This window comes from Loxodonta africana, chromosome 3, assembly GCF_030014295.1.
Source record: "Loxodonta africana isolate mLoxAfr1 chromosome 3, mLoxAfr1.hap2, whole genome shotgun sequence".
In the NCBI taxonomy this organism is placed as follows: domain Eukaryota; kingdom Metazoa; phylum Chordata; class Mammalia; order Proboscidea; family Elephantidae; genus Loxodonta; species Loxodonta africana.
The window spans coordinates 25,599,772-25,615,884 of NC_087344.1; the positions used below are offsets into that span (position 1 = coordinate 25,599,772).

Genomic DNA, 16,113 nt, shown 5'->3' on the forward strand with positions numbered 1-16,113 from the left:
GACATTTTTACTATGTTAAGGCTTCCTATCCATGAGCAAGGTATGTTTTTCCACTTATGTAGGTCCCTTTTAGTTTCTTGCACTAGTACTTTGTAGTTTTCTTTGTATAGGTCTTTTACATCTTTAGTAAGATTTATTCCTAAGTATTTTATCTTCTTGGGGGCTACTGTGAATGGCATTGATTTGGTGATTTCCTCTTTGATGTTCTTTTTTGTTGATGTAGAGGAATCCAAGTGATTTTTGTATGTTTATCTTGTAACCTGAGACTGTTCTGAACTCTTCTATTAGTTTCAGTAGTTTTCTGGAGGATTGCTTAGGGTTTTCTGTGTATAAGATCATGTCATCTGCAGATAGAGATAATTTTGCTTGTTCCTTGCCGATCCAGATGCCCTTTATTTCCTTGTCTAGCCTAATTGCTCTGGCTAGGACCTCTAGCACAATGTTGAATAAGAGTGGTGATAAAGGGCATCTTTGTCTGGTTCCCGTTCTCAAGGGAAGTGCTTTCAGGCTCTCTCCATTTAGAGTGTTGTTGGCTGTTGGCTTTGTATAGATGCCCTTTATTATGTTGAGGAATTTTCCTTCAATTCCTATTTTGCTGGGAGTTTTTATCATGAATGGGTGTCGGAGTTTGTCAAATGCCTTTTTGCATCAATAGATAAGATCATGTGGTTTTTGTCTTTTGTTTTATTTATATGGTGGGTTACACTAGTGGTTTTTCTAATATTAAAGCAGCGTTGTATACCTGGTATAAATCCCACTTCGTCATGGTGGATTATTTTTTTTGATATGTTCCTGAATTCTATTGGCTAGAATTTTGTTGAGGATTTTTGCATCTATGTTCATGAGGGATATAGCTCTGTAATTTTCTTTTTTTATGGTGTCATTACCTGGTTTTGGTATCAGGGATATGGTGGCTTCATAGAATGAGTTAGGTAGTATTCCATCATTTTCTATGCTTTGAAATACCTTTAGTAGTAGTGGTGTTAACTCTTCTCTGAAAGTTTGGTAGAACCCTGCAGTGAAGCCGTCCAGGCCAGAGTTTTTTTTGTTGGGAGTTTTTTGATCACCTTTTCAGTCTCTTTTTTTGTTATGGGTCTATTTAGTTGTTCTACTTCTGATTGTGTTAATTTAGGTAGGTAGTGTTTGTCCAGGAATTCATCCATTTCTTCGCGGTTTGCAAATTTGTTAGAGTACAATTTTTCATAATAATCTGATATGATTCTTTTAATTTCAGTTGGTCTGTTGTGATATGGCCCATCTCGTTTCTTATTTGGGTTATTTGTTTCCTTTCCTGTATTTCTTTAGTCAGTCTGGCCAATGGTTTATCTCTTTTGTTAATTTTTTCAAAGAAGCAGCTTTTGGCTTTGTTAATTCTTTCAATTGTTTTTCTGTTCTCTCACTCATTTAGTTCAGCTCTAATTTTTATTATCTGTTTTCTTCCGGTGCGTGATGGATTCTTTTGTTGCTTGCTTTCTATTTGTTCAAGTTGTAGGGACAGTTCTCTGATTTTGGCTTTTTCTTCTTTATGTATGTATGCATTTATCAATACAAATTGACCTCTGAGCACTGCTTTTGCTGTGTCCCAGAGGTTTTGATAGGAAGTGTTTTCATTCTCGTTGCATCCTATGAATTTCTTTATTCCCTCCTTAATGTCTTCTATAACCCAGTCTTTTTTGAGCAGGGTATTGTTCAGTTTCCAAGTATTTGATTTCTTTTCCCTGATTTTTCTGTTACTGATTTCCAGTTTTATGGTCTTGTGGTCTGAGAAGATGCTTTGTAATATTTCGATGTTTTGGATTCTGCAAAGGTTTGTTTTATGACCTAATATGTGGTCTACTCTAGAGAATGTTCCGTGTGCGCTAGAAAAAAAAGTATACTTTGCAGCTGTTGGGTGGAGTGTTCTGTATAAGTGAATGAGGTCAAGTTGGTTGATTGTAGCAATTAGGTCTTCCGTGTCTCTGTTGAGCTTCTTACTGGAAGTCCTGTCCTTCTCCGAAAGTGGTGTGTTGAATTCTCCTACTGTAATTGTGGAGGTGTCTATCTCACTTTTCAGTTCTGTTAACGTTTGTTTTATGTACCTTGCAGCCCTGTCATTGGGTGCATAAATATTTAATATGGTTATATCTTCCTGGTCAATTGTCCCTTTAAAACTTATGTAGTGTCCTTCTTTATCCTTTGTGGTAGATTTAACGTTAAAGTCTATTTTGTCAGAAATTAATATTGCTACTCCTGCTCTTTTTCGCTTGTTGTTTGCTTGATGTATTTTTTTCCATCCTTTGAGTTTTAGTTTGTTTGTGTCTCTAAGTCTAAGGTGTGTCTTTTGTAGGCAGCATGTAGACGGATCATGTTTCTTTATCTAGTCAGTCTCTGTCTCTTTATTGGTGCATTTAGTCCATTTACGTCCAGCGTTAAGTATAGATAAGTATGTGTTTAGTCCTGTCATTTTGATGCCTTTTTGTGTGTGTTGTTGACAATTTCTTTTTTCCACTTACTTTTTTGTGCTGAGACGTTTTTCTTTGTAAATTGTGTGTTCCTCATTTTCATAGTAGTTGAATTTATGTTTGCTGGGTCATTATGTTTTTCTTGGTTTTTATTTTGAGTTATTGAATTGTTATACCTCTTTGTGGTTACCTTAATATTTTTTTATTCTAATATTTACCCCTATTTTTCTAAGTAAAAACCTAACTTGTATTGCGCTATATCGCCTTGTTTTCCTCTCCATATGGCAGTTCTGTGCCTCTTGTGTTTAGTCCCTCTTTTTGATTATTGTGATCTTTTACGTATTGACTTCAGTGATTCCCTGTTTTGAGCATTTTTTTCTTTTTTTTCAATTAATCTTAATTTGTTTTTGTGATTTCCCTATTTGAGTTGATATCAGGATGTTCTGTGACCTCGTGTTGTGCTGGTATCTGATATTGATTTTCTGACCAAACAATTTCCTTTAGTATTTCTTGTAGCTTTGGTTTGGTTTTTGCAAATTCTCTAAGCTTGTGTTTATGTGTAAATGTTTTAATTTCACCTTCATATTTGAGAGAGAGTTTTGCTGGATATATGATCGTTGGCTGGCAGTTTTTCTCCTTCAGTGCTCTGTCTATGTCTTCCCATTGCCTTATTGACTGTATGGTTTCTGCTGAGTAGTCTGAACTTATTCTTATTGATTCTCCTTTGTAGGAGACCTTTCTTTTCTCCCTGGCTGCTTTTCAAATTTTCTCTTTATCTTTGGTTTTGGCAAGTTTGATGATAATATGTCTTGGTGATTTTCTTTTGGAATCAGTCTTATATGGGGTTTGATGAGCACCTTGGATAGATAATCCTTTCGTCTTTCATGATGTCAGAGAAGTTTTTTGCCAACAGATCTTCAACTATTCTCTCTGTATTTTCTGTTATCCCTCCCTGTTCTGAAACGCCTGTCACACGCAAGTTATTCTTCTTGGTAGAATCCCACAGGATTCTTAGGGTTTCTTCATTTTTTCAAATTCTTTTATCTGATTTTTCTTCAACTATATTGGTGTCAATTCCCGTATCCTCCAAGTCCCCCACTCTGCATTCCAGTTGCTCGATTCTGCTCTTCTGACTTCCTGTTGAGTTGTCTAATTCTGTAATTTTACTGTTAATCTTTTAGATTTCTGAATGCTGTCTCTCTGTGGATTTTTGCAGTTTATTAATTTTTCCACTATGTTCTTGAATAATCTTTTTGATTTCTTTAACTGTTTTATCAGTTTGTTCCTTGGCTTTTTCTGCAGTTTGCCTTATTTCATTTATGACGTCATTCCTGATATCTTGAAGCATTCTGTAGGTTAGTTTTTTATATTCTGTATCTGGCAATTCCAGGATTGTATCTTCATTTGGGAAAGAGTTTGATTCTTTAATTTTGGGAGTTGTAGAAGCAATCATGGTATGCTTCTTTACGTGGTTTGATATCGACTGCTGTCTCCGAGCTATCTATACGATATTGTAATGATTTACTTTATATTTGCTCACTTAGTCTTATCTTGTTTTGTTTCTTTTCATTGTACGTAGATGGGCTACTAGATTGGGCTGTTTTGATTGTTGTAGCCCTTGAATCACTTATGTCCTATTACCAGCTGGTTTGGGCTGTTACCAGATATATAAGCCTAAGAGTCCATTCACTATTTTTTAGTAGAATCTGATTTTGGGTCACCAAGTGTGTGGTGCAGACTGTCATCTATCCACCTAGAGGAGTAGTGGTGATAGTTGTGTGCACCAGATTCTAGTAACAGCAGGGGATCACACTCCATGGGGGTGGGCAGGATGCTGACAGGGTTCCCCCCAGTGCCAGTAAGGTAGATGTGTCTCTATTCCTAAAGCACTTTGGTGGGTGGGCTCTGCAGCTGTACTTCAGGTACCCAATGCATGTACCTCTACAGATTGTAGGTGTCACCATCCTCAGACCCCTAAGGCAGAAGGCTAGGTGGTCTGGGGGGAGCTTCAGCCCTCAGTTCCCCGTTGTGGGTCAGTGAGGGCTCTGTTTAATACTCAGAGATATCAGACCTGGGAAACTTGTCTTTCCAGTAATCCGCTAAAACAATTACAATCAGATCCCTATCAGAATTGCCTTTGCATTATAATAGCCACCTTGTTCCCTGTAGGGATGAAAGCCCAAGACCGTGGATCTCATATACTTGGCTGGAGCTGGTTCTGTATTTTTAGTCCAGTTTTGGGAAGTCAGGGAAGGAGTTTTGGTCCCTGGGTTTTTTGTAGCTGCTTCTCTCAGGGCAGGAGAATGGGTTAGGAAAAGACAAAAAACAAACAAACAAACCGCATAGCACTTCACTCTCTGGCCTAGGAAATTCCAACGTTAATGAAGCCGCCTGGGAAGGGGAGGGTAGGGATCAGATAGATAGGAGAGAGTAGCACCCAGGAATATAGACAAAGTTACTTATCTTGCTTGGTGATGACTGTTTTATCTGAGATTCCCGAGGGGTGTGTAGCCTGTGTGCGTTGGCTGGATCGAGATTGCCCCCAAGGGTCAGGCCCATGTCCTGTGCTTGTGCTGTGTCAGAAGCTGTGGTCAGTTCCTCCGCTCCCAGTCCAAAGCCCAGTGCCAAGGGTCCCTGGTTGGGATGCCGCACTCCAGGCTTCAAAACCAGTTGCTGCCTCCCAGTGACTTCTCCTCCTGTCAGCTGCGTCGCTGCGCTGTCTGCATGCACTGGCTGGGCGTCCCCCGAGGTCACTTCAGGAGACTAGGGCTGCGTCCAGTGTTTGCGCCGTCTCAGGATGCCGTGCTCAGCTCCCCTACGCCCAGTCCTAAGCCCAGCGCCAAGGTTTTCTGACTGGGACGCTGGCTCCCGGCTCCGAAAACAGTCTCTGCTTCCCCGTGGTTGCTTGTTCTCTCTTTAGCCGCGTCAGTGTGCAGCGTGGTTGCACTGGCTGAGTCTCTGTCACTGAGGTCAACTCTTTAGATCTGTGTTCGATGGTCAGGGTTCATAGATTGTCATGTATGCAATCGATTCACTTCTTTTTCCGAGTCTTTGTTGCAAGAGGGATCCGAGGTAGCTTCTATCTAGTCAGCCATCTTGGCCCCGCCTCCATTACCTTTGCTTTTACTGGCTTGTGTTTCCCTATTTTGGAGCCCTGGTAGCACAGTGGTTAAAGCGCTTGGCTATTAAACAAAAGTTTAGTGGTTTGAACCAGCACAGCTCTGTGGGAGCCCGGGAGGAAGCCAGAAACCTGTTACTTCCTGCTTACTCAACACTGTTTCCTCTCCATCCTTGTTCTATTTCAGGTGTCAAGTGTGGTACAGGGAGAACCAGTACAGTCCAGGCAGTTGGGCGCTTACGGTGACCGTCCTGCACATCTGTTAATCACAAGTACAATTTTAACTTCTCTGATTAGTGTGTGGACCAAACATTATTCATCTGCTTCCAGATTGCCCGGTGCCCTGCTTGCACTTACATTGCTCTTACTGACATGGGTTCTTGGGCTAAGAGTCAACGTTCTCTCAAAAATTCTAGAAGCCGGAGCAAGGAAATGGTGAGTTCTACAGGGAAATGAATTATTCTTACCATGAGTTATCTGAGGCTTGATATGAATTGTTGGGGGACCAGCTGCGTGCTGTAGGACTGTGGTTCCTCAATAAAGAAAAAAGGTGACAGAGGAAGCCAAGGACTGAGTCCTAGGAGGACTGAGTCATAGCACCCTGCTCCACTGTCACTGGGCTGTTCCTCTGTACATATGTGGCTTTTTAAGATGGGATGCCTGGGATGACCTTCCCTATATGACTCTCAGAACTGGCACCATGGGGCATTAACATCCTCACCTTGGGCCTTGGAGCTGTGTATTGAATGACAGAGTATTCTGACCAGAGCCTGAATATGGAGTAGCTCTAGCTGTGGAGGCTGAAACCTGGCCTTCCAGAGCCATCCTTATCCCATCTCTCTTAGCAGTTTTCTTGAATTCCCCCAGCACTGGAGCATGTTCTGTGCAGTTCTAAAACTATAACTCTACCTCTTAAACTGTGTTATGGTTAGGAAAGGGGGAAGAGAGTTCATGGGTGAAGGCCCTGACTGCTTATGGTGTTCTCCGTGGTGGTCGTGCTCTCCTGATAATACTGAAGGTATGAACCTGGGGATAGTGAGCTCACCTGGAACCTGTGTGGGATCTGCAGACCATTCTTCCTCATGCTCCCCACCCAAATGGGGAAGGCTTTTGCCTTGAGGCTTGCGGGTGTATGGAAAGCATGAACTCCCAATCTAGGTCCTTGTCCCCCGACCTGTTCCTAGAGCTGGTATTTAATCCCTATACTATTTAACTGTTCTTCATAGCCTGGAATTACAATCTAAAATTAAAGTGTTCTCTTTTGCTAGAGAAGCTCAAATATGAGATGTATGTATTTAAGTTCTTGAGTTTATAGTTTCCACTGGAAGAAAATTTCTAGATCATTTGGTGTGTTTCTACTGAGAACTTTTCAATCTAATGGATATAAACTTCTCAAACACAGAGGAGGCTATTTTAACTGATGTAAAAGTTACTCTAAAACGTACTTAAATCTTGAGATGGATCTTAAAGACTTCAGTTACCTTTAACTAGTCATGGCAGAACCTCTAACGTGTTACATATTTTAGCAGCCTTCTCCGGGCTAAGATAAAATGCATTTACAGACTCTGATATCCCTGGTTACTGTGTTTATAAAAGAGAGCTCTTAATTTATACTTTTGTGATATGTATTAGTGTATTAGAGAATTTAACAGCAGTTGGGTCCTATACGATTAAATGGTTTTATTATGAACATGAATTCCAAGTAAAAACTTATGTTTAAAAGTACAATATTTTTTTTTAAATATAGTTTACTGAAATTACATTTTTCCCATTGATAGTACATTTGAAGTTTGAAACTCAATATGATTTTAAAAATATAGCTTATTAAGACTTGTTCGTACTCTTGTCCTCACCCATGCCATCCCTCTTCCCCCAGCTTCCTTTAAATAACCATATTTGTTAGTGTCTGAAGCATCTTGCCAGTGTTTATGTATAAGGAAGCAGATAGAATTTTATTTCTCTTAGTTTGTTACACAAAAGATAGCATGGGATTTACACTTGTTTTTTAATGACCAAATTATCCTGGTGATCTTTTCACAACACTGTATACCAAAAGTCAAAACCAAACCCACTGCTGTCAAGTCTATTCCAACTCATAGAGACCCTATAGGACAGAGTAGAATGGCCCCATAGAGTTTCCAAGGAGCACCTGGCAGATTCGAACTGCCAACCTCTTGGCTAGCAGCCATAGTACTTAACCACTACGCCACCAGGGTTTCCTTAACAGAATATAGAGACCTTAAATCTAAACTCTTACAAAACTTCAGAATACTGTATACGATTGACCTTAGTTTTTTTCTTGTTTTTAACTGTATGGCCATGAATGGACACTTGAATTGTACCCATTATTTTGCTTTTACAACACTTGTTCCAGTGAATATAAATGTAAATTTCTAAGATCCAGGTTATCAATAGTTTAGGTATAAAAGCCCTTCTGAACTGCTATTGTTAGGTGCCCGTAGCAACCCTGTGTAACACAGAACTAAATACTGTTGGGTCCTTTGCCATCCTAACAGTGATTGCGGCGTTTGAGCCTGTTGTTGCAGCCACTGTGTCAGTCCATCTTATCAAGGGTCTTCCTCTTTTTTGCTGAACCTCTGCATTACTACCTTACTGCCTCTTATCTCTTAACTTTTCCAAGGACTGGTCCCTCCTGATTACATGTCCAAAAGTACGCAAGGTGAAGTCTCGCTATTCTCTCTTCCAAAGAGCACTCTGGCTATATTTCTTCCAAGACAGACTTGTTTTTTCTTAGAAAAGGGGGAAACCACAAAATTACCTTAAGCCAACAGGGCTGTAATTCCCTCCAGTCCTATGAAGACTGAGAGAAGGGAGGAAGCTGGAGAAGAAACATTTGAAGGTAGCAGAGGGTGGCTTATGAGGCTTAAGGAAAGAAGCCATCTCCGTAACATCAAAGTGCAAGGTGAAGTAGCAAGTTGTGATGTAGAAGCTGCAGCACGTTATCCATAAAATCTAACTAGGATAATTGATGAAGGTGACTGCAGTAGAGAGCAGATTTTCAGTGTAGACAAAACAGCCTTATTTTGAAAGAAGATGCCATCTAGGACTTCCATTGCTAAAGAGAAGCCAATGCCTGGCTTCTGTGTGTCAAAGGATAAGCTGACTCTCTTGTTAGGGTCAAGCTGGTGGCTGTAAGTGGAAGCTAATGCTCTTTTACCAGTTTGAAAATCCTAGAGCCCTTCCGAGTTAAGCTAAAGCTACTTGCGCGTATACTCTTTTAGGTAACAGAAGTGCCTAGATGACAGCACATGTGTTTTCAGAATGGCTGAATATTTTAAGCCCACTGTTGAGACATACTGCTCAGAAGAAAAGATCCCTTTCAAAACATTATTGCTCATTGAGAGCGGTGACTCAAGACCTCTGAGGCAGATGGACAAAGAGATTAATGTTGTTTTCATGCCTGCCAACACAGCATCCATTCTGCAGCCCATGGATGAAGGAGTAATTTTGACTTTCAGGTCTTATTATTCAAAAAATATATTTTGTGAAGCTGTAGCTGTCCTAGATAGTAGTGATTCCTCTGAAAGATCTGGGCAAAGTAAATTAAAAATCTTCTGGAAAGGATTCAGTATTCTAGATGTCATTAAGAACATTCGTGATTTGTGGGAGGATGTCAAAATATCCACATGAACAGGAATTTGGAAGAAGTTGATTTCAGCCGTCATGAATGATTTTGAGGGGTTCAAGATTTCACTGAAGGAAGTTACTGCAGATGTGGTGGAAAGAGCAAGAGAACTAGAATTAGAAGTGGAGCCTGTCGATGTGACTGAATTGCTCCAATCTCATGGTAAAATTTTAACAGATGCAGAGCTGCTTTTTATGGGTGAGCAAATAAAGTAGTTTCTTGAGATGGAATCTACTCCTGGTGAAGACTCGATGAACATTTTTGAAATGACAGCGAAGGGTTTAGAATGTTAAATAAACATTTGCCAATTAACAATGCTTCCATGTATAACTTGATGACACTAATTATGTTCATCATGTTGTGCAGTCATTACAAAATGGGAATTATAACCTCTTCTCAGTCAGCAAGCACAAGGACATGCTATTGTTTCTATAGAGGTAGTTATCTTTGTTGTCTTATTACATTAGACTGTTTATGTGTTGAATTTATGTTTGTTGAAGGGAACAGGCACTAAATAATTGGTGTAAAATTGAATGAGGTCTCAAAATTTGAGACTTTTGGGGAGATCTGGGTTCTTGTGTTTCCTGTCTCTTCCCTGAGGTTTTTTTTTTTTGCCTGTCCCTATGCAAGAGACAGAGGATGACGAGTAATTTTTTTTTTTTTTAAATAGGTGACTGACATGTACAAATCACTAATTCTCCAAGAGATTATTCTTTTTTCAGCATACGGACCTGCCAGCTCTTGATCTCCTAGATTTGTTCAAGAAAATATGGCCAGCTCAGGGCCGTGGATTATCAGCTTGTTTATGTGGGCCCCTGGTCCTCCCAGGGCTGTGATGGACACAAGGAAACACTGCCATTCTACAGCGTTTCCCAAGTGTTAATACCTCATCTTTCCTTTACCCTGTGGTTTATGTTTTGTTAAGTGTTCTTGTGGGTCTTAATGGACGGAGGTGAAATTGTGGAGAAAGGAGTGATGATCTGAATTAGCTCATTTCTCTGATTTCCCCTATGTTTTCTAACTGTTCTAGACCATAAACAGAGGGGAGTAAGACTGCAGTTTGTCACAAACTGTAAAGAGATTACTTCAATGTGTTGGAAGTCTATGTGACAGGGTGTAATCAGTAAGGAGGTGAATGTAGTTAGTGTAAGGACAAGGCTGATGGTTATAGCCTAGGGTAGACCTTGTAGAATACGAACCTTGTGTCAAATCCCTATGAATGCTCAGTTCCCCGGAACAGTGAGCCTCAACTTTCATTCTTGTACACACTAGAATATATGGTACTTTGCTGATCCAGAATGTGTGGGATGTTTTAGGACTCGGTGGTCATTGAGGATGTGGCTGTGGTCTTTAGCCAGGAAGAGTGGGCTTTGCTGGATCTTGCTCAGAGGAAGCTCTACAGGGATGTAATGATGGAAACCTTCAGAAACCTGGCCTCTGTGGGTAAGATTGGTATCATTTTTTAAAAAAAATTTAATCATTCAGTGAACAAAAATATTTTACTCATTGAGTTTGCTCCAGTATTTGGGCTAAGGAATGGGATTAAATTGTTAAAGTAAAACAGGGTCCTTGTTGTATAGAGCTCACAAATCCTGGCTTCCCCATGAACATATAGCTCTATGTATTAAAGTAAGTTTTCATTTCTCTTGTGTTTAAAGGCTTTGAAGCTGTTTAAGTGTTTTAAGTGTAATATTGGCTCCAGGGGTCACTTTGGGCCTCTGAGAGATCTGTTTTTTGGGGCCTTGTAGAGAGGTTTACTGTGTTTAATACAAGTTTGACATGATTGTTTTGCTGCAGAGCTGCTTACACCTACCCCGTCTTCAGAGACCCTGAAGAGCAAAGTATTGGCTCAGTGTCATTGAAATGTTCACTGCTCTGCATTGTCTTCCCTCATGATATTCATTTCTCTGTGAGCGCCATGTCAACTATACCCATATGGTTTGCTGGAGAAGCAAGGACAGTGGAGATAGGACTCATCCAGGGCTACTTTATTGGGAAGCATGAGGATAGCAAGTAGTTTTTGAAGGATCAGCCCTGGAAGGAGGGAATTACATTTGCATTAATCAGCTAGAAAAAGTCTTTTGGGTTGAGGACACAATGTTACAGATATATGAGCTTACCTTCCTGACTTTATCAGTCCTTTTACACCTGGGTTATGGAGTCTCTTTTCCATTTTTTAACATAACGTGTATTGTGTCCAATATCTTTCTAGTTAGCTCTACTAAGTACACCCATTTTTGTCACCATCACTGTCAATCCTCATGGATGCATTTCCTAGCAAATTGTTTAACCGTTGTCAAAGTGGTGAAATAACAAAATGTTTGTTCGTAGCAGCCGTTCTATTTTTCTAATAATTCCCTTCCTTTTTGTTTTACATTGTGAACCTCAACTTGAATTATTGGGTCAGTCTCTCAAAACCTTAATGATGGAGAGATATTATTCAGTGAACATGTAATGGTGCAATTCATGAAGAAAAACACCTGGTCCTCCATATTAGGAGAAGTGTCTAAATTGTATGGCAATAAAGATCAGCATAAAATCTGGAAGAGACATTTGAGGTGAGTGTTGTCCTATAGGGTCCCTATGAGTCAGAATTGACTTGACAGTAACAGGTTTGGTTTTGGTTTTGGTCGATCAGGCAATAGAAAACAGTATCTCAGGAGAAAGTCCTAAGGCGTCCTGACTTTTTATATATATACATATATATATATAAAAATATATGTATGTATGTATACATATATACATAGATATGTTTATACATATAATATATATACATAATGCTTGGTAAAGCAGGGGGTCACCAAAAATCAGGAAGACACTCAAGGGGATGGATTGATACAGTGACTGCAACAACTGGCTCAAACATTGCAATGAGTGGGAGCATGGCACAGGACCAGGCAACATTTTATTCTGTTGTACATGGGGTCTCTGTGAGGCAGAACCGACTCAACAGCACCCATCAACAATATATATAAACTCATCTGTAGAATTACGTGTCCTGAGAATTTTCGCAATATAGCATTTTCATAAATTTGAGTTCGATATTAAGTTCTTGAATCAGTTTTTACTTGGACACAATTATCAGAATGCCACATATTTTAGAAAAACAGTGACAGTAATGGTAGTATTTCTGCTAGATGATTTAATGTATGAAACATGAGATAAGTCAGGGCAAAAACTGTATACTTTCACTGTGTTCCTTAATGGAGCAATGAGAAAAATTGATTTCCAACAGCAAGTTGCCTATTTTTAACAGGAGTCATACAGTAGAGAACCTATGTGAAAGCAGTAAAGGCAACCTGTATGGGAAAACCTTCAGCTGGATTCCAAATCAAACTGTGCTAAAGAGAAATCCTCGAGAAGTAAATCCTTTTGAATGCTGTGAGTGTGGAAAAACTTTCATGGATCACTTGTCACATAATTATCGTGCCAGATCTCACACTGAATGCAATACCTGTCAGTCTAAGGAATGTGAAGAAGTATGCAATTGTCCCTCTCACGTAACCACTCCTATGAGAACTCGTGCTGGAAAGAAATCCCGTAAATGTAAGGTATGTGGGAAAGTCTTAATTTGTATCTCAACCCTTCAGAATTCTGTGACAGCACTCACTGGTGAGAAACAATATGAATGTAGCAAATGTGGGAAAGATTTGTGTAGTTTTTCATCCCTTTGGACACATGTGAGAGGTCATAGGCATAAATGTAAAGAATGTTGTCAGACCGTTAATCATCCTTCATCCCTCATTTTACATAAAAAATTTCATAATAGAGATAAGCCTTGTGAACGTAATGAATGTGGAAAAGCATTTAGTGAGGCCTCATCCTTTTCTCAACATACAAGAGCTAACAGTGGAGAGAGGCCTTATGAATGTAAGGAGTGTGGGAAAGCCTTTAGTCAAGCCTCATCCCTTAGTCAACATACAAGGGTTCACACTGGAGTGAGGCCGTATAAATGCAAGGAATGTGGGAGAGCATTTACGTGTTCCTCGTACCTCACTAAACATGTAAGAATTCACAGTGGAGAGAGGCCATTTGAGTGTAAGCAATGTGGAAAAACATTTTGTTATTCCTATCACCTATCTGAACACATAAGAATTCACAGTGGAGAGAAACCTTATAAATGTAATCAGTGTGGGAAAGCCTTCAATCAGTCATCACACCTCACTGTACATACAAGAATTCACAGTGGAGAGAGGCCTTATGAATGTAAGGAATGTGGGAAAGGCTTTAGTTGTTCTTCAGTCCTCACTACCCATATAAGAACTCACACTGGAGAGAGGCCCTATAAATGTAAGGAATGTGGGAAAGCATATAGGCAAGTCTCACACTTCATGAAACATAGAAGAACAGCTCATACTGAAGAGAGGCCTTTTGAATGTAAGGAATGTGGGAAAGCATTTAGTGATTCCTCAAACCTCCCAACACATATAAAAACTCACAGTGTAGAGAGACCTTATGATTGTAAGGAATGTGGGAAAACTTTTACTCTTTCCTCCTATCTCTTTCAACACATAAGAATTCACAGTGGAGAGAGGCCTTTTGAATGTAAGGAATGTGGAAAAACATTTAGTTATTCCTCACACCTCGCTAGACATATAACAAGTCACAGTGGAGAAAGACCTTATGAATGTAAGGAATGTGGGAAAACCTTTACTCGTTCCTCCTATCTCTCTGAACACATAAAAATGCACCGTGGAGAGAGGCCTTTTAAATGTAAGCAGTGTGGGAAAACTTTTAGTTATTCCTCACAATTCACTAGACATATAACAACTCACAGTGGAGAAAGACCTTATGTATGTAAGGAATGTGGGAAATTCTTTATTCATTCCTCACGTCTCACTAGACATATAACAATTCACAGTGGAGAAAGACCTTTGAATATAAGGAATGTGGGAAAACCTTTAGTCATTCCTCCTAGCTCTCTGAACACATAAGAACTCACAACAGAAAGACTATTCTGTGTCAAAAGTGGGGTGTTTCATTCTTACTGCTATAATTTCAAACAGCAAATTGTCAAAAGTCTGTGATTAAGAACAAAGTTTCTCAGTGCATAAGAAAGCAATACAAACTCAAAGAAGGGGTCATTAGAGCTACTCTGTGCCTTTGGGAGAAGTAACAGTTGTAACTCCTGTGCTGTCCTCATCAGTGTTTATTAATTTCTTAGTCTAAGCTAAATTTTACCTTAAAGTCTTTAGTTATTACAAATAAGGCTGCGGGGAATAGCTTTGAACAAATCTGATTTTATACTCCTTAATGTTTTATTGATGTTATTTTGCGTACAATAAAATATATCGATCTTGTATTTGATGTAAGGGTGGTTTGTTTCCCTATTTATCCCATTTCCTTCCATTCTTTCCTATAAGAAGTTTAACTATTTTACCCTTTATAATCAGTAAGTTTCTTACAGGAGAATACTTTGAGAAAGCAAATATTCTGTTTCTCATGGTACTTTGGTCTGCTAATTTAGTACTCAGTGATAATTATTACCTTTGAGTATTCTCACTGTGGCGATTACTGAATTGTATTTTCTGTTCCAATCATTTCTTCTGTTTTTCTTTCCTCTTGGAAAGTTGAAAACCGTAGTGGTGTGGTTAAGATGTATGGCTGCTAACCCCAAGTTTGGCAGTTTGAATCCACCAAGCACTCCTTGGAAACTTTAGGGAGGCAGTTCTGCTCTTTCCTGTTGGGTCGCTCTGTGTTGGAATCAACTTGATGGCAATTAATTTGGTTTGTTTTTCTTATTGGAATGTTAACTGTTTTACCCTTTATACTTTGAGACTACAAATATTTTGTTTCTTTATGGTACTTTGGCCTACTAATTTTAGTACCCATTGATAATTATTACCTATGAGTATTCTTACTGTGTTATTTACCAGCTGTTTTTTCTGTTCCGATCATTTCTTCTATGTTTATTGATTGGCATTCTGCAAGGAATAGCTTTCCCTTCTCTCCCCTTTATTTATCAAATTATTTATACAAGTATAGGCTAATCCATAGTATTTTTTTTTTCTCTTTTTTTCTAACTCAAATTATCACAGATTGGTTCTTAGGAGTTCCCTTGAGTAGATCCCGGTGCCCTACTGGTGCAGTGGTTCAGCGCTTAGCTGCTAACCAAAAGGTTGGCAGTTGGAATCCACTGGCCACTCTCTGGAAATCGTGGGGGGCAGTTCTACTGTTTCTTACAGGGTTGCGATGAATCAGAATCAACTTGACAGCAATAGGTTGCACTTTTTTTTTTAAGTAGGTTCGTTTATTTTTTGGTGTGTTGTTTTTGATAGGTGCCATTGAGTCAGTTCTGACTCTAGCAACCCTGTGTACCACAGAACGAAACACTGCCTAGTCCTGTGACGTCCTCACAATCGTTGTTCTGCTGGAGCCCATCGTTGTAGCCACTGTTGATCCATTGGTTGAGGGTCTTCCTCTTTTTTGCTGACCCTTTTCTTTAACAGACATGATGTCCTTCTCCAGGGACTGATCCCTCCTAATAACACATCCAGAGTATGTGAGACATAGTCTAGCTGTCCTTGCTACTAAGGATTATTCCGCTTGCACGGTTTTCAAGACAGATTTTTTTCTTCTTTGGTATACTCAATATTCTTCGCCAACACCATAAATAAGATATCAGTTCTTCGATCTTCCTTATTTATCATCCAGTGTTCACATTCATATGAGATGATTGAAAACACCATGGCTTGGGTCATGCTCACCTTAGCCTTAAAGGTGACAACTTTGCTTTTCAAGACTTCAGAGAAAGAGGTCTTTTGCAGCAGATTTGTACAATGCAACACATTTTCTGATTTCTCGACTGCTGTTTCCATGGGTGTTGATTGTGGAGCCAAGTAAAATGAAATCCTTGACAACGTCAATGTTTTCTCCATTTATCATGATATGGCTTATTGCTGCAGTTG

The 16,113-nt window shown here is 39.4% G+C and overlaps 1 protein-coding gene across 3 annotated transcripts in view; it reads left to right on the forward strand.

The window, feature by feature from the left end:
- The window catches only part of LOC111747604 (zinc finger protein 883-like), an 85,686-nt gene that overhangs the window by 22,128 nt on the left and 47,445 nt on the right, over positions 1–16,113 (forward strand). Inside the window, exons 2-5 of one of the 3 annotated variants that reach the window (XM_023552380.2) lie at positions 5,747–5,994; positions 10,522–10,648; positions 11,613–11,763; positions 12,462–15,790. In XM_023552380.2, coding sequence (XP_023408148.1) covers positions 5,932–5,994; positions 10,522–10,648; positions 11,613–11,763; positions 12,462–14,139 — 2,019 coding nt within the window. In that variant the 5' untranslated portion in view covers positions 5,747–5,931 and the 3' untranslated portion in view covers positions 14,140–15,790. Of the gene's footprint in view, positions 1–4,357; positions 5,995–10,521; positions 10,649–11,612; positions 11,764–12,461; positions 15,798–16,113 lie in introns of those variants that run through there. The other 2 variants (XM_023552381.2, XM_023552382.2) reach the window with 2 other exon arrangements.